Here is a 22387-nt window from a genome sequence, read left to right as displayed (position 1 = left end):
CATGTGGAGTAGAGAGGCTAACGGATGATGGAGCCTGTTTCATGGGGAGGAAAGAGCTGAGCCAAGAGACCAGGCTCTTATTTCCTCGAGAATCTCTCAGCTGAGGTCTCCATCTTAGTGTAGCGGCTGGAAGAAGGTTCCCTGTTGACTGATCCAGTCAGTGATGTTGCTGTAAAAGATGGTTTTTGAGGTGGAAAGTTGAGTGAAGGCTTGTGATAATTCATTGATGTTTTTCTTTAAGTCAGAAAATGATTCAGAATTTAAGGAGTGTTTCGCCCTCTTCTTCGCTCCACCTTCAGACTCTTAAATCGTGACCCAGTTACCCAGTTCCTGCTCGCCTGTGAGGCCTCTGCTGTCAGTCGACTGTGGGCCAGTGACTTCCCAGACTCGTATCTGCCATTGTTTCATCATGCCTGGATGAACTGGGGATTCGGCAGAGCTTTTGTCTCCGGCAGGATTCACCCAGTGCCAGGACGTGGCCTTGTTTCCGTGTCCGTCCTAGATGGTTTGAAAAGCCCCAGTGAAGTTGGTTTCCCTGCATCCCAAGTCTGTCCCTCGCTGTCTGTTGTTACCTTGCCGGTGCTGACTCATGCCACTGTCATGACTCGGCAGTGTTAGCTGTCTCAAAGTTGCCGAATCATTTTGTTCGAGCTGCAAGATTAAACCTGCGTCACGCTGACGGAGGGTTTTACTTTGAACAGTCGCTGACGTTTCGCTTCCTGCACTTTTCACTCACTCTCAATTAAATTCTCATGAAAAGGCGAAAATGACAAATGGGACATTCTGGATTAAGATCAGCAGTTCTCCGACAGAAGAAAAAAATCTGTTGGAAATAACACTTTTATTCTGTTAAGTTTTATTACGGAAGTTTTGACTGACATTTTTAATAAATTCACAAAGTTTTGATGATTTTTTTTAAATTAAAGAGTTTTTTTGTTTATAGTTTATAAACTTTTCACATATTTTTTAACGAAATATAACGTCATTCTTTTCATATATATATAAATATCTAATATGAAATATATACTCTCTCCCTCTAATGCAATAAGAGTATTTGTCTTTGAATATTTTACATTTGTTAATCTATTTTTTGCGTGAACATTTCAGTTTTTGAGAAAACCTGGCATTAACTACTAAATGTTCTGAACTTGTTTTCCTTGATCAATACTTTGAATGTTTTGTTTTTGTTTTGCTCCAATTCATGTCATTCCTGAGACATTATTATCATTTGAGACATCATTATTATTAAGTATTATTATACTTTTATTATACATTTCAGCATGTTGCGCACTGGAGTGTGCACGCGCGCACGCAGACGCGCGCACACCTCCGCACAGAGTGGCTCCTCAGACTCGTGCGACTCTGCCGCGCGGCTGCATGATGTCAGACTCGGCCGACACGCACGACGAGCTCCCGGTGTATCTGGCCAGGCCCGGCACCGCTGACCAAGTGCCCCGTCACAAGTACGGAGGTTTGTTCTGCAGCGTGAAGGACGCTTTCGACAGCAAAACTCTCGACTTTGACGCTTTGAGTGTCGGACAGAGGAGCTCCAGAAGCCCGAGCACCTGCACGAGAGGAGCGGGGAGCCCGGAGAGCTCACCCGGCGGGAGAAGCCCCGCGGCCGGGGGGAGAGTGCGGGCAGAGCCGCTGCTGCTGGAGGTCGGAGTCAGGGAAGTGATGGCGAAGACCTGGAGCCATTTGACGGTAAATTTGAAACACAAAGAATCCATAACCGCTCTGGAGTTTTCGGTAAAATCAGAGTAACTTTAGTCTGTATAGATTGTTACATAGAATATTGTTGAAATTGCATCACGTGCAGTGTGTAACTGATGATGATCGCACCTAGTGGCAGCAAGCGGTACTTCAGTCAATTAACTTCCACTTCATTCGGCGCCGAATTAATTTTGTCAGAAAACCGTTTTAAACGCCAATGTTTCTTCTTCTGAAGGTCCACTTTTGACCCCAAAAATAACAAAAAATGTGATTAAAAAACATATAGCTGTAAGTGTTTTTCAACAATTTCATTCATTTTCAGTTTTGTTCGTTCTGTTTGATGCACTGTTTTTAATCCACATTGTTTTCAGTCGATATCAATGTGGTTCAGGCCCCTCAGTTAAAACAGTGTCATCAGTTTGACTCACTTTTCAGCAGCCGGCGTGTTTGCCTCCATCAGTCGTCTACATTAACTTGCTGATGGTGACGGACAAGCGCAGAGTGGGCAGATCTACCATGTAGGGTGGACTCATGTCGGGTCAGTGAGGCCCGCTGGAGCTGACGCCGCCTCCACTCATGAGTCGCTGGTCCGATCATGCCGATCACGACACATTGTCCGAGGCAAACCCTCCCTGAGGAATAAAAACAGTCCAATCTGTCAGTTACTGCACCTTTTAATCATAGTTGCAGTTCAGTTTGATCGCCGCTAGGGGGCGGTGTAATCATCAACAGCACAAGCGTAGTGTCAAAAACATGGACCAGTCGCAGGCTTTGAGGTGCCGATCTCCACTGCGTCACGCTTAGACACAGTCTGAGCTGAGCCAGAAGCCAAAACCCCTGACTCTTTCTTAATGCTCCGTTCATTTGTCGCCACAAACTCGTGAGTGAAGGGACATAACGTGGCAAAGAGGTTAACCAGCTGCGTCGTCCAGCAGAGACTCACTGTAGAGCTCATGCTGGTCAACACAGAGAGGAGAATGATGATGGCTACTAAACTGACTGTCTGGAAACATCCACAGCTGCTGATGTTGAAATCATTTCTGTCTTATTTTGGGAGGGAGAAAATATGGTGCAGCAAAAATATGTGTTTCTTTTTGTTCAGCTTCTATAATAATGGTAATATATGAATAATAACTGGGTGAATTTGTCGTGTAAACATGGATGAATTTGATATAATTTATGCAACTGATGACTAATTCATCATCATCACACACACAGACCTGATCAGCAGGGAGTGGCAGAGGAAGTGACCGGTGGAGTGGACGGGGGCCACTTCAGTCTGGAACAATAGACACTCATCACAGCGTGCGTGTGCGCGTGTGTGTGGTAGGGATGGGCTCCTCAGTCCACATGTAGTTGTCAGACTAACAAATATTTTCAGTCGCGTCATTTAAAAACAACAATTTCATACCACTCTTTTCTTCGTCCAGTCTCATTTTTTTCCTGTTTAGTTGCCTCCAAACATCGATATTTAAAAAAGAAATCTTCCCCTATCCGGTCCGATCCCTGCTCTCTGGCGCCCCCTCTCGGTGGTGTCGGGCGCAGAGGGAGGGGCCGGGCGGGTTTGTCGCTCCTCCGCGCTTCTGCTCGCCGCACTGACCGAGGACCAGTCGCTCCCTGACGCTCCCATCCAGCCGAGGGCCTGTGCAGCATCCGTCCGGAGGGAATACCGACCAGCCTTGCCTTTTTTCTTTTCAGTTCAACATCGAACCCACAATGTCCTACCAAGGCAAAAAGAACATCCCGAAGATCACAGTGAGTAGACGGTTGTTCTGTGCGCCTCGCTGGCTGCGGGAACTTGGACAACATGGGTGGGTTCCCTCCGCCGCCGCCTCGGCTTAAATGGCCCCGAACACGAAAGGAACCCACATGATCGCCGCTAAAATAGAGTCATATAAGCGCTTTATCCGTGGGCTATTGCATGTCAGTGACGTCACTTACACAGCAGCAAATATTTCAATGTGTTTGGATGGAGTATTGATTTTACTGTTGAGATTGGAAGCTGCGGCAGAGAGACGGGGGTGTGAGGGGGGAGGGTGCACGCCCATTACTGCTGTGATAAACCTTTATATCTGCATGGGCTCGGACTCCTGGCTCATGGTTCTGGTGTGTGTTACAAGTGCAGAATCACAAGCAGCCCCCGTCTGTCTTTGTGTGTGGATTGTCATTGTGCAGCCCCGGGTCCCGCCTTTGTCTGAGAGCCTCGGCTGATCCCCCACACCGGTGCTCCAGTGTCACGCAGGGAAGGATGGAAACGCAGGGGAAGCTGCTGCATTGTGTGGGTCAGAGAGGGCTGCTGCAGGGCGAAGGGGCTCGTGGTTCTGTAGCACCGAGTCAAACCAGATTTTTGAGGGGTTTGTTGAGGGAGTGGAGAAGGAGCCCCTCATGATCTGTCAGGGGTGATGACCCTGGCTGAGGGACTGTCATGGCGAGACGTTTCTGTCCGTGACGGAGCGGCAGATGAGGGCGGTGGTTCCTGACTCATTTCAAGTCTCAGACCTCCCTCTCCCTGAAGACCTCCACCAGAAAACAGAGGTGTTGCCTGGAACACCTCGCCAGGGAGGGATCAGGGCTCCCAGACCTCTGGCCCTGCTTCTCCCCATGAAGTCCAGAACCCTGCTCATCTTCTTGTCCAAGTCACTACCCAAATCTCATGAGAGCTTGGTCTTTTAGCTCAGCTCTCTCCTCCTTGTGACTGAAGATCCTGCACCATTGCATCTGCCCATATGAACCTTCGTCACTCCGTCAAACACAGTGGAGCAGATCATCTCTTACTTAAGCCCTTGTCAGGGTCAGTGGTGATGTCCAGGAAGCTCTGCTGATGAAGCTTCATGAATCTTCTGGAGGTCATGCTCCTGGGATTCGACTTGAAGATGATGAGGCTTCATGAAGCCTCGCTCAGTCTGTTCCATAACCTTTGGAAATTTTAATCTCACCTCTCATCACTTGAAAGCCAATAGCGCCTCCTACTGACCTCTGACAGCAAGGCTTCATGAAGCTTCACCTTGAATGCCAGCGGCTCAGTGATCATGAGTGGGATGCTCTCCAGAACAAATCAGCCCCGTCTGTGCGTCTGTGGCCTTCATGCACTTGACGGTCGACCTGGGATCTGAATTATTGTGGAACGCTGGCTCGCCCTGTTTAGCACAGCAGTTGGAAGTTTTGCTGGGGACTGTGTGCTGAGTCATGTGAGACTTGAGGCGGGAAAGCGACGAACGGAACCATGATTTAAACTGGGCGACAGCAGGATGTTGCTCTCACACTCGGCTGACAACATCTTTCCACTTCCTGATGAGCGGGGCTCATTATTTAGCAAGCGGGACCAGCGGTGGAAAAGTCCACTGCTACTGGGAGCATGGGCGGGGAAGTGGGGGGAGGGAGGGAGGGGGCGCTCCCGCCTTGTTGCTTAGCAGGCGAAAATATTGACATCAAACTGGATGGTGAAGAAAGAACAACAATACCTCGTATCGGCTGCATCTTGTTTCGGTTGAGTTGGCGAAAAGTTCCCGCTCGACTGGCGAGGTCGCCCCCCCCCACCCTCTGGTTGCCATGGTGAGCTGGGCAACATCTGGGTGGTCAGTGGGATCCAGGATCCACGCTGACGTTGGGTTTGATTTCACTTTGCTGGTGACGGAGGAGCAAAGAAGAGCCGCACCTCGAGTGTGACAGCAGACGGGAGGAGGAGCAGCCGGGTGGGGTGAGAGTTCTGGCCTGGCGACTGGTCTGGTCCTCGGCTACAGTTGCATGAGAACTGTTAGAAACATGACACGCTCATTTCTATCACGAGTTGAAATGAAAAATGAAGATTTTTTTTTTAACTGACCCCCATTGTCTACATCGACAGACGGCACCTCCGGTTCATGTCCTGTCTCTTCACTTACCTGCTATATAGTTCCTTCCTCTCTGCCTTCTCTCTCATGCTCATCTGAGCATTAGCTCAGAAGAATCACATGGACTCTCCTGAGTCACATCCCGTCTCGCAACTCCAACTCCCAACTCTAGGCCCATCTTGAGTCCCTCAGCCGTGTGGGACTCACTTCTTATGAGTGAGATCCACCTCCTGCCCAGCCACTCGGTCGCAGGGACTCACTCAGGTGTGTAGGATTCCAGTCAGCGGCGACTGACTGTCAGCCGGGTCTTTGATCCATCCCAGCTGAAACAGAGCGCGGTGGAAGTGATTGACATACAAGGTCATGGCTGATGACCCCGAATGGAAGTTCAGATCAGATCACCATCAACGCTGGTGTTGCAATGAGTGATCATCTCCCCAGCGACAGTCATTTATCGCCGATATTTTCCGCTTCCCAAGTGAACCCTGAGATCAAAACATGCTTCTTAAATAACCAAAACATTACGACTCACACAGCTAAGAACAAGACAAACATGATTTTCATGACAGTGTCATCTATACCCAAAGCAGAAGGATCAATAGTTTCATTGATCCCACAACTCTGTGTGGATTATTTTTGATACAGTGAGCATTACGTGAGGAGAGCAGCTATCAAGTCCATCTGACTGGACATTAATTCTTCGTCTTCAACAAAGTCATTTCTGTCTTTATCATGATAGTGATGCACTCCTTTATTTATTTTGCAAAGTTATATTTTCCTCCGAAATGTTGGGAAGAGCTGACTCAGCAGTTTCTGAGCCGCCTTGTTGATATTGAAGCGCAGTGATTTTGGCAGTGTTGTGGTCGCTGCTGGCGCAGGAGGTTCAGCAGAGAAGGAGAGGTGGGTCAGAGACTTTGTGGACTATGATGTTTGCTGATGACGCGGTGATCTGGAGGGAGACTGAGGAGGGTCTAAACAGCAGAAACACCGTGTCCTGAACTCTCGGGTGACCACCCCTCATGTCAGAGTCAAGTCTGCTGATGGGCTTGTGTAACTCCTGCAGACCACCACACCCTCCTGCAGCCAGCAGTCATCAGCGTCTGGATCGCAGGAGCAACATAGATCATAAACAGCACAGCGGCTCACAAACTCTCACTTCCTTCCAGATCGACTTCAGCGGCCGCCAAGTTCTGCTTCGATTTAACTTTAATCCGCTGGGAATTTGAGTCTTGGATCAAAGAGAGGGAGCTCATCGGATACAATGGCTTATTCACAAAGCCGTAACCCTGGCTAGCTTGGACCAGTTGGCCTGTGCAATAAGAGACCGTCTTGAAGGTCGAGCACACGACAGAGCTGCAGCACGACGCCATGCTGGAATGATTCTCCACTTTGACTCGCAGGCTCAGCAGCATGGTCACAGTTGTGTCCTGTAATTCATCGTAACTGTCCACACACTTGATTCACTGCGCCGCTCCCGTCCCTCACCCTTCCTGCAGCTCGCCCTGATTATATTTTGGAACTGTTTACTCCGGCAACGCACGAAAACCCCCGTCTTTTTTTTCTGGTCTCCTCTCGCTGCAGTCAGCTGGTTGCCTTGGCGACGGCCCGGTCGTCTGCAGCAGAGGCAGGTTTGGCAGCGTGGCGTCATGGCAACGCCCCGATCGCACCACACGACGTCACGACAGGACTGAGCTTCAATCTTGGCCTCCTCGCTGATCGATTGCTCTGGTCTGACACAGAAATGACATCTGTCTGTTGCGTAATAGAAATGTTGCTTTAATCCGAGATCGTCCCAGTGAGAGCAGATTTAGCTCCGATCCTGCAGCGTCATGCTGAGGACAGGCCCAGTCAGAGCACGCATTTTTGGATCAGGCTCTGAGGGACCATCCGTAGGTCAAGCTGTGAAAACAAACAATGATCTACAACAAACAGCTTAGAAATCAGGAGGTGAAAAACAAACAAAAACAATGGCTGCCTACAGTGATGTGTTCAGATTCATCGGGTTCTCACCTGTCTCTCTCTCTGTCTTTGTCCACGCAGAGCGACAGGCTTCTGATCAAGGGCGGCCGGATCGTCAACGATGACCAGTCGTTTCACGCCGACGTCTACATGGAGGACGGCGTCATCAAGTGAGTCACGTGACTCGTGATGGAAAAAGAGCTGAGCCAGAAGGCAGAATGATGTTTTTGTTTAGAAGCTTCTTGACACTAGCATGAGCACAACACCAGCAAAATAAATTGTCAACGACATGTACATAATCTGGTTATAACAGTGGATTGTTGGGAGGTTTCTGGTTAGAGTTGTGGGTTCGATTCCCAGCGATGTCGGCTGTTGATGAAGAGGAAACTCTGTGAGGAGAGCTCACTTTTTCATTTGCTATCAACCGCTAGTGTCCATGTCTAACCCAGATTATGTTAGTCTGTACATTAGTACCATCATGACATTATTGAAAAAGAGCTGAGCTAGAGGGCAGAGGTTCCAAAAGAAAAAGAAAAATCCATACTCTTTAACCCGGTGCTCCCACTAGGTTACAGATTACTGTGAGTGAAGTGTGTCCTTCTGTCCTGATCCCTTCTCATGAAGACAAAACGTGGCTGCAGGGTTTCACAGCTCTAGAGAGATTCAAGACTTTTTATCTCCACCTCTCACATCACCCTCATCCAGATTATGTTGATGCCTGAGTGTAGACTTACTGAGCAGGTCATTAGAACAGGTCTGAGCCAGGAGAGGAGGATCATTACACTGTGATTTGTCTTTATTATTCAGGTCCTGGTCCTGGTTGAAAAGACACAACCGCAGTCAGATCAGATCTCTTTGTGCAAAAAAACACTCTCAGTCTCCCTCTCAGATTAGCAGGCTGCCCTACTCACTGGACTCATTCCCGGCGGCGTTTTCTATGAAAAAGCAGCGGGGAGAGGGCCGTGTCGCATGCTAACAGATAGGGTGGTGGGTGGTGAAGGTTGTGGGTTTGATTCCCAGCCTCATGAATCGGACACTTTGGGGAAGTTCAACGCAAGTCTTCATTGCGAGCTGCTGCTGTTATTCACAGAGACAGTTGAATCAGATGGACTTCAGGAAATGCCCTCTTGTGTGTTTCCTGTCCTCAGGGTCATGCAAGCTCCCTTCCCCCATCCCTCCGCCCCCCCCCCCTCCCTCCCTCCGTGTCCAAGTTCATTTTCCCAATTACAGCCTTTGGTCCTGCTGGACTGTTGCGTAATGGTCACCCAGATATCTGCCGGGACTTTGGCAGAGTCTGGGAGCGGCACCAAGTCGCGGTGCTGTGTGGACGAAACCTGTTTCCTTCTCCGGGACAGGTTCATTACAATGGGCTCTTTTGCTCATATAATTCAATTATTAGCACGAGAACGTGAAGTGGTTTGATTCTATCAATGTGGCATGACATACATAGAAATAGTTGCTCTGTTGTCATGACAACAGAAATACAATTTTGCTCTAAACCTATTCAGTTGGTTAAACTGTGTTGTGACCGGCATGTTTTCATCCAGGCAGATCGGCGACAACCTGATCGTGCCTGGCGGGGTGAAGACCATCGAGGCCAACGGCAAAATGGTGATCCCTGGCGGCATCGACATTCACACTCACCTCCAGATGCCGTACCGCGGCACCACGACCGTGGACGACTTCGCTCAGGGATCCAAGGCCGCTCTGGCTGGAGGAACCACCATGATTGGTACGGGGTGATGAAGTAAAGGTCTGGGGGGGAGGTGTTAAGGAACAGACGTTTTTTAGCTTTCTTATCTTAGATGCTAAGCTAAGTAACAGACATTCTTTAGCTTCCTTACCTTAGATGCTAAGCTAAGAAACAGATGTTCTTTAGCTTTGTTATCTTAGATGCTAAGCTAAGGAACAGATGTTCTTTAGCTCCCTTGTCTTAGATGCTAAGCAAAGCAACAGATGTTCTTTAGCTTCCTTATCTTACATGCTAAGCTAAGCAACAGACGTTCTTTAGCTTCCTTGTCTTAGATGCTAAGCTAAGGAACAGACATTCTTTAGCTTAGATGCTAAGGAACAGATGTTCTTTAGCTTCCTGAGCTTAGATGCTAAGCTAAGGAACAGACCTTCTTTAGCTTCCTTAGTTTAGATGCTAAGGAACAGACGTTCTTTAGCTTCCTTATCTTAGATGCTAAGCTAAGGAACAGATGTTCTTTATCTTAGATGCTAAGGAACAGGCGTTCTTTAGCTTCCTGAGCTTAGATGCTAAGCTAAGGAACAGACGTTCTTTAGCTTCCTTATCTTAGATGCTAAGCTAAGGAACAGATGTTCTTTATCTTAGATGCTAAGGAACAGGCGTTCTTTAGCTTCCTGATCTTAGATGCTAAGCTAAGGAACAGTGGGCTGGGGAAGTGGGTCACTACATGAGTTCTGGTTCCAGTGCAGTAGCAGCACGGAGAGAGTCTCAGAAGCAAGGAACTGAGGTAACTGAGGCACACATTAGCTAAGTGGGCCACAGGAGGTCTGACAGCATCGACTCATCCTTTGGGACTTGGAGCCATGTCGACCTTGCAGTTTGTGGCTGGATTGACATTCAAGAAATCAGGAACTGGCTCCAGCATTTGGATTTACTCAACTTATTAGCTTGAAAAATGAAGTTCGTATTTATGGCAGGTCATAAACATGTAATAAAACTGTCATAGCTTGGCCTACGAAAGGTTTGTGGTGAAAGAGAGAACAGAAAAGGAGCTCTCCGTCTGCTGTGGGCAACAGTCCAGAGGGGCGGTCACACTAAAGCTTCTGTGGAGATTTGGGGGCAGTGAACTGGTGTCTCTCCTGGAAAAAGAGCAGCAGTGTGAGCGGGAGCAGAGCAACAGCTGGGAGATACAACAGTCTGTTGAACAACATTAGCTTCCTTCGCTGGCTCCATTCATCACTCAGGGCTTGTGTTACAGTGTGAGGCTTGTGTCCCTCAACACTGGAAACAGAAGAAGCTGAGAACCAGAGAGCGCCGCTTGTGAGGGCTTCCTGTTCCTTTATCCTGATCAGAACATCATGTCTTCTTCCTCCAGTGGATCATGTGATCCCAGAGGTGGGCTGCAGCCTGGTGGAGGCCTTCGACCAGTGGAGGCAGTGGGCCGACGACAAGGTCTGCTGCGACTACTCTCTGCACGTGGACATCACGCACTGGAGCGACGACGTGAAGCAGGAAGTGGACAGTCTCATCAAGGAGAAAGGTGGGGGCAGCAAGTCCGAGTCACTTGGGAGCTTCTAGTGAGGTTAGATCGGATAGATGGGAGAAATGTGCTGCTGCAGACTTGGCAGCAAAGGCTGCAAATTGAGGAGACTAGCTGCTCAATAGGGGGCACCGTCCCACCCCTGCTACACATCTGTAAAAAGCCATACTCTATATTTTATTCTGGTAAATTCATATTCATGAATCACTGACTAGGAGAGCGTTTGGAGGGCCACAAAACAAGTCGTCCTTTTATTTTGGAGGAAACAGCTTCCTGTTTCTGGGGCAGTGGGAAGGTCGCCCCTTCAGTGCAGCAGCTCAGCCAATCACGGACAAGAATTGGAATGTTGGAAGATCATCACTGACTTGTTTCCTTTGACATTCCCAGGCGTCAACTCCTTCCAGGTCTACATGGCGTACAAGGACTTCTACCAGATGAGCAACAGCGAGGTACTTTGACATTGAAAGAAACAGCTGACTGGGTTTGCTGTGGCTGAGTCAACACAGTTGGGTAGAAGTCTGTTGACATAGGTAACCGGTTCGAGACTCTGCAGAGAAAGGCAGCACCGGAACCTCAAGCGTTTCATTTTAGATCCTGAACCGCGAAAGAGAAGGACACGAGTTAGAGTCGTAACTCATGCTTGTTACGCTGCGCTTGTTACGCAAGCGTAATGGTTGAGGCCAAAAGTTCAGTCAAGTGATGTGCTGGTGGAAGTTCAGCAGTTCAGCACTCTGGGCAGGACTCCATGTGTCTGCTGCATCTGGAGATGATCTTGTCGGTCAGGATGACATGAAGCCGGCCACTGGACCGCAGCTGGTGTCAAACCCAGGGCCTCGGGACCAAATCCAACCCGCCAAGTCATGTGGCCAGCGACATGGGCAGCTTGAAACTAAAGTTGTAGCAACGCGGATGTCATGGCCTTTGAAGATGCTAAGACGTTCTTAAGCGTATATGCTAAGCTGAGGAACAGACGTTCTTTAGCTTCCTTAGCTCAGATGCTAAGGAACAGACGTTCTTTAGCTTCCTTATCTTAGATGCTAAGCTAAGGAACAGACGTTCTTTAGCTTTCTTATCTTAGATGCTAAGCTAAGGAACAGACGTTCTTTAGCTTCCTTATCTTAGATGCTAAGCTAAGGAAGAGACGTTCTTTAGCTTCCTTATCTTAGATGCTAAGGAACAGACGTTCTTTAGCTTCCTTATCCTAGATGCTAAGGAACAGACGTTCTTTATCTTCCTTATCGTAGATGCTAAGGAACAGACATTCTTTAGCTTCCTTATCTTAGATGCTAAGCTAAGGAAGAGACGTTCTTTATCTTCCTTATCGTAGATGCTAAGGAACAGACATTCTTTAGCTTCCTTATCTTAGATGCTAAGGAAGAGACGTTTTTTAGCTTCCTTATCTTAGATGCTAAGGAACAGACATTCTTTAGCTTCCTTATCTTAGATGCTAAGCTAAGGAACAGATGTTCTTTAGCTTCCTTATCCTAGATGCTAAGGAACAGACATTCTTTAGCTTCCTTATCTTAGATGCTAAGGAACAGACGTTCTTTAGCTTCATTATCTTAGATGCTAAGGAACAGACATTCTTTAGCTTCCTTATCTTAGATGCTAAGGAACAGACATTCTTTAGCTTCCTTATCTTAGATGCTAAGGAACAGACGTTCTTTATCTTCCTTATTGTACATGCTAAGGAACAGACATTCTTTAGCTTCCTTATTTTAGATGCTAAGGAACAGACGTTCTTTAGCTTCCTTATCGTAGATGCTAAGCTAAGGAAGAGACGTGAGCCTTTCAGATTTGGGGCCCTTGTGTGTTGGAGTTTGACGCCCTTGTTTTAATATACTTGAATGTTGTCAGCTCTAATTTGACCAAGTGTTCTCCTCCAGCTCTACGAGGTCTTCACCTTCCTGGCCGAGAGAGGGGGCATCGCTCAGGTCCACGCGGAGAACGGCGAGATTATCGCGGAGGTAAACCGTACCTTGATTCGTTGCACTGTGGTGTTTGTCCTGCCTTTATTCCTGTGTTCATTGGGATCTGGTGGGCTCTGTGGAACAGGAGCAGGCCCGGATGCTGCAGATGGGCATAACTGGACCAGAGGGACACGTGCTGAGCCGACCTGAGGAGGTACACGCCAGTCAATCATCTCCCTCCAACCTGGAGTCCATTGAAACACAGTAAACAAGAGAGGTTTCAGGGGCGCACGTGTTCCTGGGACGTTTCAGGAGACGTGTTACTGAATGTGTTTCCGTCTTCGCCTTTGGCCCGGTTCCAAAGGTCACTCCAAGGTTAAAATGAAAGTGGCTGTCTTGCAGCTGGAGGCGGAGGCGGTGTTCCGGGCCGTCACCATCGCCAGCCAGACCAACTGTCCCCTGTACGTGACCCGGGTCATGAGCAAAAGCGCGGCCGACATCATCTCGCAGGCCCGGAAGAAAGGTCAGCGCTGGCAGAGCTGGTGAGTGTCGGCGTGACGCCATGTGACGGTCTGTGGTCGGCGGCAGGCAACGTGGTGTTCGGGGAGCCCATCACCGCCAGCCTGGGCACCGACGGGACGCACTACTGGAGCAAGAACTGGGCCAAGGCCGCCTCCTTCGTCACCTCGCCCCCCCTCAGTCCCGACCCCACCACGCCAGACTACCTGAACACGCTGCTCTCCAGGTCAGAGTCACTCACCCAAATCCCCTCCACAACACCGAAACACAAGCCAGACATGGACTTTTTCTATCCCTCAGCGGCGACCTGAGCGTAGCCGGCAGCGCCCACTGCACCTTCAGCGTCGCCCAGAAGGCCATCGGCAAGGACGACTTCACCCAGATCCCCGAGGGGGTGAACGGCGTGGAGGAGAGGATGGCGCTCATCTGGGACAAAGCCGTGGTGAGCTTCTGTCGATGGCAAACTATTTTTACTCCACGCAGCGACGCTTTTGTCTTCAGAGGGTTTCATGTTGACACGGCTGGTTCTGAAAATAGCTGCGCTGCGTCCTCAAACTGTCTGCTCTCTGTCACTGTCTGCCTGTGTGGAGCGGAACACACAGACTCACGGCTCGTATCTGCTGCGTTCACTTTACAAATGAGAAAAAAAGTAGAGTGTAAAGTTGGATGATGGAGGATGAGGAGTCGTGGTTAGCGAACTGAAGCAGTTCGTGGGTGTGGGTTTCCTCTGGAGACTCGTGCTGGTGTAGACTCCACCCCCTCGACACCCTGTAACGCTCATGAATAGCAATGGCTTTAAGAAAGTATTTCATAAATCGATATATAATACTTATGATTTATGTGGCTTTTGTGAGGTTAAAAAAAGTCATTTGAAATAATTGGTTCAGAATATACAAAAAATTGTTATGAAATAAGTGTTTACATGAGGAAAATAGTTGAGTCTGAAATGTATTCATTAGTTTCTGAAAATATTATTTTGAAATAAAATGATACCTACTAATATTATTTACTTGTGGGAGATTCCATTAGAAAAAAGTATTCTCATGTGAGTGATAAACTTAAGGACGAAAAGTAGAATCATGATGGTCAAAAAAAATGAAATGTCAAATAAAAAGCTGAAATATATAGATTTTTTTAAAGAATATTGGTGAAATGTAAATATTTTATCATTCATGATTTAAAAGAAATTGGATGAATCTAAATGTTTAAGTTTAGGTAAATTTTAGTGTTGGAAATAAATGTATTTTTAAATTCAATATTACTATTTTTGCTTATGTAATATATTAAATCACAATAAATGTGACAAACAATAGTAATGATGAATATTGGTGGTTAGATTAGATCTTGCCTTTGGTCAGGAAGGAATGGGTTTATTGGGAAAAGTGGAATTATTATTCATAACTTAAAACAAAGTTTAAAACATTTTAAATGACATAAATACAAATATAACGTCAGAAGAGTCCAGTAAAGAAAATGGATGTTGCTCAATAGAAAACAAATATATTTGATTTTTTATTCTGAATTATTAACTATGTTTCATTTTAAACTTGTTTTTCTTAATAATTACATTTAAAATTCATTGGTGAATTTTAAAAATTCTCACACACTTTAGAGATTACAGATGCAAACCAGACAAAACACTTATCTCCATGAAGCTGGTGCTGAAGTGCACAGCCGTTGGGGGAACATGGCCGCCGGAGCTGTGACATCACTGCTCTCCTCAGACTTCAGGTAAAATGGACGAGAACATGTTTGTGGCCGTCACCAGCACCAACGCGGCCAAGATCCTCAACCTGTACCCACGAAAGGGCCGGATCGCCGTGGGCTCCGACGCCGACCTGGTCATCTGGGACACGGACGCCGTTCGCACCGTCACGGCCAAGACGCACAACTCGGTAAAGTCACGCCCCTTGTTCGGGTCCCGTTGACCTTGGATGACCTCAGAGTGACGCAACTTCAGTCTTCACAGATTCATTTTTAATATAATTATTTCACTGTTTTCTGGATTTAATTTGTTTTATTTCAACTTATTTTTGTTTTTTTCTGAAAGGAAATCATGTCACAAAAGTGACTGAAAATAGCAAGTAGATAAAACAAATAATAAATATAACTGGAGAAGATATTTCATAGAACATACATGTATGATCTACAAAAAAAGGTTCCACGAGACACCAAGAATTAGGATTATCAGAAGACTGCAATCTCAATTTCATTGAATAAAATTGTTGATTTCATCATTCTTTTAAAATAATAAAGAAACGTGAAATAAATTGGGGTAAAATATAAATGAAACAAGCTGAATTGCATATCTATTTATATTATTATTAATATTACTTTAATATTGGAAGTGACAGAAATCATTTTAGTGCACTTTATGTAGATTAAAAAAATCTTTATTATGTATTAACTTTATGTATTGAATGTTGATTTGCTTCATGATCCTGCTGGTGTAGAGTGAAACACAGTCATAATCCATATTTTTGCATGTTCGCACCTGAATGAGAACAGTAATGACAACAATAATAATGCTACACAGTTGTAGTCATGTGACAGGAAGTGAGTCATCCAAGTGAAGGTCATGTGATGAAGCAGGTCCGTCTTATCCCGGTTGACGGTCTATAAGCTCTGATTTGTGTTGTCGGGTTCAGTGCCTATAACTGGAAGCACTTGGGTCCGGAGCGACTTTGGACCCAACAACTGTGAATGTGAGGAGCAGACGCCGCCTGTTACAGCAGCCACATAGTTGAGCCTGTTCCAAAGTGGCTCCAGTTTCCCAGAACGGAAACAAAGTCCCGGTGGATGTTCAGGAGCTGGAGCGCTCGCCGGTACTTTCCCTGTTTCACGCGAACACGCTCAGAGAGAGGAGCTGAGGGGGCCCGGTCCCGAGACAGGTCGGACCCTTGGGAACAGCTGGTGAAGCAGGTGACCTCACGCGGCCTGTGCTGGAGTGTGGAGTCTCAGTCTGTCATCGACATCTGACTTCATTTCCTCCACGGATACCACAGTCAGTGCTCAGGGTTACGTAAACACGCAAGAGTGGACGCTTTGAGTGGTGACATCATGCTTGGCACCGTGAGGGAAACAAGGATGTGAGGAGCATCAGGAGGTTGGACTGGCACTCGTGCTGAGTTAGGGAGCGACGAGTGAGAGTCACGTCTGAGTCTGTTCTTCTGCACCTCCCAAAATCCTCATTTGACCTCCAGTTCTTTTCATCTTTGTTGTCCTAAAAACACAACACGTCGGTGTGTTTTTCCTTTTATTGTCTAGTATGTTATATAATGTTGTATAAACAATACTGAACGTGTTGTTTAAACATGCTACAATATGATTATTATAACAGAAGTTTTATTAACTTATTTTGTACAAATTTATTGAATTTAAAAATATATTTTTCATGTATTTTATTTTCATAGATTCTATAATAAATCTTAATCTAATCTTAAGTACTTATTATTAAAGTGAAAAAATATCAAAAAACCTATAATGGATTAATAAAAAAATATAATTTCCAAAGTATATTTAATTCATTTTTGCAGTGCAGTGTTTAGAGGGTTTACTGTCACTTTTGACTGAAGATATATTTCTCTCCTCAATTACTTTTCATTTCTGGAGGTGTTGACAATGCAGTGTCCTGTTGTGGTGCCTTCATGATGAGTCATGTCAGTCAGTCAGGCGGCGGCGGCGGCGTCTGCAGCTGCTCCTGACGCTCCTGTGCTGCTCCACACCAGGCTGCTGAGTACAACATCTTCGAGGGCACGGAGCTGCGCGGCGCTCCTCAGGCGGTGATCTGTCAGGGCAAGGTCGTGCTGGAAGATGGGACCCTGCACGCCACCTCTGGAGTGGGCCGCTTCATCCCCTGCTCCCCCTTCCCCGACTTCGCCTACAAGCGCATCAAAGCCAGGAAGCAGGTGAGTCCAAACATGGCTGCCGTGATGCCGTCCCCAGCCCAGTGTACTGATGTGTGTGGTACTACAGAACCACTGCTCACGCCTCTCTTACAGTTCAACTATATACTGCCAATGCCACTACGACCAGCCTCTACTACTACTACTACTACCAGAAGTACAATAATCTGGGGCTGCTACTTCTACGGCTACGTCTTCTGATACTACTTACTGCAATTACCACCCTATACATTAACATTACTCAGATTACTACTGCGACTACTACCTCAGCAACTACTACGACTATCGCATGTCTCACTATTACTAATGCCATGCAACTACCACACATTACTAAAGCCTCAATAGTAATAGTAGAGCTACAGTACAGCCAGTTCTAATACTGCATTTACCCAGACACCTACAGTAGTATAACTACTACAGAAAATCACCAAGCTGCTTCTTCTAGTACTACTCTTACTGTTACACAGTACTCTAAATTTCTTGCAACAAGTCTGGATAATGGATAGTATTTCTTAGTACAACAACTTTTCCTCTTACTCAAGTCTTGGCTCACAGTAATGTGACGACTGCCAGTACTTTTTAACTGCCTTGAAGACAAGGCTACTTGATTTGAACTACTACGACTACATCGACAACTTCTACTATGACTGCTCCTACTGCTGCTACTACTTCAATAACAACTAACGCTATTATTAGTACCACTGGACCACCAGAATAGTATTCTGGTACTCTCATTTGCTACTACAACTGTACAGTTTTTTCTGCTTGTACTACCATAATAATAACTACATACAGCTACAATAAGTACAGTTCCCAATTTTACTGCCTTCACTTTCATCACTCGTACTACACTATTCTTGCAGCTATTTGTACTACTACTACTGTACCTACTACTACTGTATCAGCTACAGGAAGTACAACCTCTTGATCTACTTCAACTGTCGTAGTTGCGAGAACGCTACACTTAGTAAGAAGAATTTGGGGGTTAAAATGAAGAACTGGAGTCGGGGTGCCAGTCGAGATCAGCCTCAAGTCACTGGCTGGATTTCACCCCACAGTTTGGGGGGTCCAAGTCTGACATGCTCAGAAGCAGCCAGACCTGTTTGGTACGTCGCTGTAACCACCGATGCTGCTGAGTCATGGCTTGGACCGGAGTCGGGATTTGCACCGAGCCACACGTGTTCTCTGTTTGGGCAGCTCCGGTTGCTATGGCAACAGGGCTTTGTTGACTCTGGGAGCAGCCAGTGTTTTCTTGCTTCATTGGCAGATGTTTGTTTTTAACCAGCAACAGAGCTGAAGTTTAATTCACTTACGTTCCTGCTTGCTGACGGCGGAGAGCAGTCGACACAGCAGGAGCCGGTTCAGCTCGCTGTTCTCCAGTTGTCAGTCAAGGTTATGTTTTGACAATCTGCTTTTTCTCTGTTTTTTTTTACTGTTTTAACTGCCAATTTATTATCTCACACAATGTTGTATACTGACTGTTTTTTTCTTTCCTGACAGCAACTTTTTTCTTTTCAACTCAAATCTGTTTTTCATTTTCACCCTTTATTATATCAATTTTTTCTGTTTAGCATTTATTTTTTATCACTGTCAACTGCCATTGTCTTATTTTTTTTTACCCCATTTTTATTTTATTTTCCTTTTTTTTAAAAAACAGCTTTGCCTCCCTAAAGATTGGAGCTTTATTTCAATTTAAATAATAAAAAAAACCCAACTTTTAGTCTATTTAATATTTATTTATTTACATTCATTTGAGATTCATTTTCAGTCTTTTCTTCTCTATTTTTTGGGCTCTTCGTGGTCACATTTGAAAGGTTTTTGTGGCTAAAAACAAAGCACTCTCAGGTGAAGCTAACCTCTCCATGCTCCCCCCCCCAGCTGGCGGTTCTCAGGGCGGTTCCCAGAGGAATGTACGACGGCCCGGTCTCCGAGTTCTCCCTGTCCCGCGGCGGCACCCCGTCCGCTTCTGCTCGCACGTCTCCCACCAAACAGCCCATCAGGAACCTGCACCAGTCTGGATTTAGTCTCGCAGGTAACCCGGCGCCCAGCGGTGAGAGCCGACTCCGAACGCACCCCACACCGCGGCGCATGATGATGATACAGAAACATCCCATCATATTATCTGTCACCGCTGCTGCGCATGCTTCCTCCTCGCACCCGCCTCCTGACTCACGCAGGAATCCAACATCTGGTGGATGAAGTCAAAGTTTATCCTCAGAAATAAAAGCCGACGCACTTCCTCAACATTCAATCATCTCCCGACGCCTTGTCAAGGTGGTTTGGTTTGACGAAATCCTTCACTGTTTCCGACGCTCGCCGTCGACTTGAAAATGGAGGTGACTCTTGCTGGAAGGAATTTGACTCAATGAACTTGAGGAAAGGGGAGTCTGGCTGCAGCTCAGCCTTGTAACCATCACACGTGTTTGTTTGGCTTCCAGAGTGAGTCAGGGCCTCTGGTGACGTCTGCAGCGGCGCAGTTGCTCTTCACCAGGGGGCGCTGTGTTGTATCGCCTAGTGACGACATTTACTGGCAGAACCGGAAGTGTTTTTCTTGTAATTGTTGGTCTTTGTTTGGGAGAGGAGTGATCCTTAAATCCCCTTCAGATGTTACACTATTATTATTATTATTATTATTAATAATAATATTTAGAGCTAAACACCAATAACAAAAGAAATGAATACATCTTATAAGCAGCAGCAGAAAAATAATATTCCATAAGCACAGTAAAACACAACATACAATCATGGACAAAACCATGGTTAAGTGGATGAAGGTCAACAAATATACAATAAATAAATAAATCAAACATAAATAGTCAACATTGGAGTGAAAGATAACAAAACAAAAAATATTTGACACTTTGAGAGATAGGAATCTGTTAAAATGCAACTGTTTGATTAAACATAAATATATAAGTAAATAGATAAAAATAAACATCCAAACTAATAAAAGAAAGTTTTGAAAAAACATTTGATGCACACAAAAAATCTAGACGGTAAATATATTGTATATCATACAACTGGGGAAGTAATAGTAATAAAATTAAAAAAAAATATGCAATGCAATGCAAATAAAAAAATGTTCAAAACTCGAAACACCTATATGAAATAATAATAAAAATAAAAGTAAAGTGAAATGTCTAAAAAAAAAAAGGCCAGTAGTAGGAAAGAATAACACATTCATGTTGGAAATAAATTAAAAAAAACATAACTACCTAATCAGAAATGGAACATTTAAAAAATACATTTAAATATAAAAATATTTTAAAGTAACAATTGAACTTGAGTTGCATTTCCAGTGAAAACTGTGACGGTCATTATGTGTGAAGCACCACAAGGAAGCACCCGATGTCACGTGTTAGTCACCCTCCACCCTCTCTGCAGGACCTCCGACTCCAGACGACGTCCCCATCAGGCCCGCCGGACGCCGCATTGTGGTGCCCCCTGGTGGCCGCTCCAACATCACCTCCCTCAGTTAAGCAGCAGCCCAACAGACGACAACAGCCAGGAGGAGGAATACGGAGAGAGGAGTCGGACGTGATTAGTTTAAAAGCAAACAAAGAAAAAGACAAAAACACTGAATCCTCATGCCTTACCTGTCCGTCGTACGTAGAGAAGAGCAGTGTCCCGCTTTCCTGTGACTCCACCGCTAACAGAAGGCAAATTTGGTGCTATGCTAATGATCTCACAGGACAAGTAGACGCTGCTTTACTCGAGTGTTTTTTTTACTTTCACCCTCCCCTCACGACTTAGCTTAGACTCGGTCATTAGGCGTGCCGTGGTCATGCAGTTCCATGGAGTAGCTCTAGGTGGCGGTGTGTGCTTGCTTGATGTCCATGTGTCGCAGCCTGTGTGGGTTAGCCAGGACGCGGTATGGGCCACAACAGCGGTGGTGACGGGACCTCTCCTGTGATGTCACTCACCACGTGATGATAAGTGTTGTTAAAAAAAAAAAACGACTGACTGTTCCCACAGGTCTTTTGTTTGCCTGCACTTCGTCACATTCAAGTGAAACCACGTCTGTTTTTTTGTTTTTTTTTCGCTCAATGATAACCACATTTGCGCACAGGACTGATAGGATATAGTCTTCAAACTAGTCGTAACATTATGACCGCTTGGGTTTCGTTCTTGGTACCCAAGCCGTGCTCTACGAAAACCCACAATTCCGTTCTAGGCTCACTTTTGGGTTGCAACCCATCAGTAGGGGGCGCTGACATACCACCCGACATTTCCGCGAACCACCCGCCAGACCATTGAAGAGGATGAACCAGCAACAGTTAGCACGCCACTAGACCCTAAGGTCCATTGTTGGTCCTTAGGGTCCAGGCGAACCAATGAATTTGGAACTGTCGGACACTTTATTCCCAAGTTCGCTGATGATAGTTTTTCGTTGATGTGTATAACAAAGTAAGGTTAGCCTGCGTAGTTTGCGTTCCCCCCCCCATACCATCTTCCACTCTGATTCTGGACTAGTAAGTGGTTTGAAATGGGACCTCTCCAGGCAAGGGTCCATAAAAACTGGTACGATGCTGAACCAACCAGAATACAGGGTAAACTGCTAGCGGTATTGTGGGTATAACGGTTTCTTGGGTAAGGAATAGTCCTGTAGAGCGTACATTCACTACCTGTCGTTCGCAGTCGGCATAAAAGCTCAGCAAGAGTGGTCATAATGTTTTGACATAATGGTGTAAGTTGGTCTTAACAATACAAATGAAAAACAACTGCTCTCAACTGTAAAATGCTAGAATGCTACCAGGCAAAGGGTTTGCGTTGCTCTCTGTCGCTAACATGCTAACCATCCTCCACCATGTTGCTAGTCAACATCACAGTCCAACAGCTGCATTAACCCTAAAATTCCACGAGGATCAAAGTGTTTTACGTCCCCGGGGGGGAGCGGGCCGTGTGCCCGGCGGACTCCGCGCTCAAGTTGTGGTTTGTTGTATTTATGTACCTTTGACGACCTTTTGTTGTTTTTTTTTTTATGTTGTTTCTTTTATACTGTTGTACCGAGTCCCACAAACGATAGATCCGAAGTCGGGTGTATTGTGGCGCCGTGATTTTACTGAATAAAGAGAAGTTGTAACCCGACTTCAGTGGCGGTGTTTTGTTTGTTGACGCTAGTGCTCTTTGTCAGTGTTTAGCTGGATTTGTTTCTAAATACGGTGGTACCTCGGTTTTTGAACGTCCGGACTTCGAACAAATCGGAGTTAGAACAAAAATTTTGAGATTTTTTTCCTCCTCCTACAAAAGACTATTTTAAGGCTTGGAACGCATTATTTCTTTTTCCATTCATTGTAATGAGAAAAATTGATTCAGATTTC

At 45.9% G+C, this 22387-nt stretch overlaps 1 protein-coding gene across 5 annotated transcripts; it reads left to right on the top strand.

Moving 5' to 3' along the window:
* The first annotated feature begins 1362 nt into the window (after positions 1–1362).
* dpysl3 (dihydropyrimidinase like 3) lies at positions 1363–22154 on the top strand. 5 transcript variants are annotated; one of them, XM_053847057.1, is made up of 14 exons: positions 1363–1704; positions 7584–7672; positions 9050–9234; positions 10568–10732; positions 11120–11181; positions 12619–12699; positions 12788–12856; positions 13045–13165; positions 13231–13387; positions 13462–13603; positions 14886–15056; positions 16890–17069; positions 18945–19098; positions 20451–22154. In XM_053847057.1, the coding sequence occupies exons 1-14, from the start codon at positions 1378–1380 to the stop codon at positions 20543–20545; spliced, it is 1998 nt and encodes a 665-aa protein (XP_053703032.1). In that variant the 5' UTR covers positions 1363–1377; the 3' UTR covers positions 20546–22154. The 5 variants fall into 5 exon arrangements, with proteins under 5 accessions (XP_053703032.1, XP_053703031.1, XP_053703035.1 ...); XM_053847056.1 differs by having other exon boundaries at positions 18945–19116; XM_053847060.1 differs by lacking the exon at positions 1363–1704 and adding an exon at positions 3204–3468.
* Positions 22155–22387: the final 233 nt, after the last annotated feature.

This window comes from Synchiropus splendidus, chromosome 17 (assembly GCF_027744825.2).
Source record: "Synchiropus splendidus isolate RoL2022-P1 chromosome 17, RoL_Sspl_1.0, whole genome shotgun sequence".
NCBI lineage: Eukaryota > Metazoa > Chordata > Actinopteri > Syngnathiformes > Callionymidae > Synchiropus > Synchiropus splendidus.
This window is presented reverse-complemented; position numbering and strand designations above follow the sequence as displayed.

Bases quoted from the DNA above. Each gene is read 5' to 3' on its own strand.
- dpysl3 (XM_053847056.1), top strand. From the start codon at position 1,378: ATGATGTCAGACTCGGCCGACACGCACGACGAGCTCCCGGTGTATCTG. The intron at 1,705-7,583 runs GTAAATTTGAAA...TTGTCCACGCAG, and splicing joins AGACCTGGAGCCATTTGACG to AGCGACAGGCTTCTGATCAA. The intron at 13,166-13,230 runs GTCAGCGCTGGC...GGTCGGCGGCAG, and splicing joins CTCGCAGGCCCGGAAGAAAG to GCAACGTGGTGTTCGGGGAG.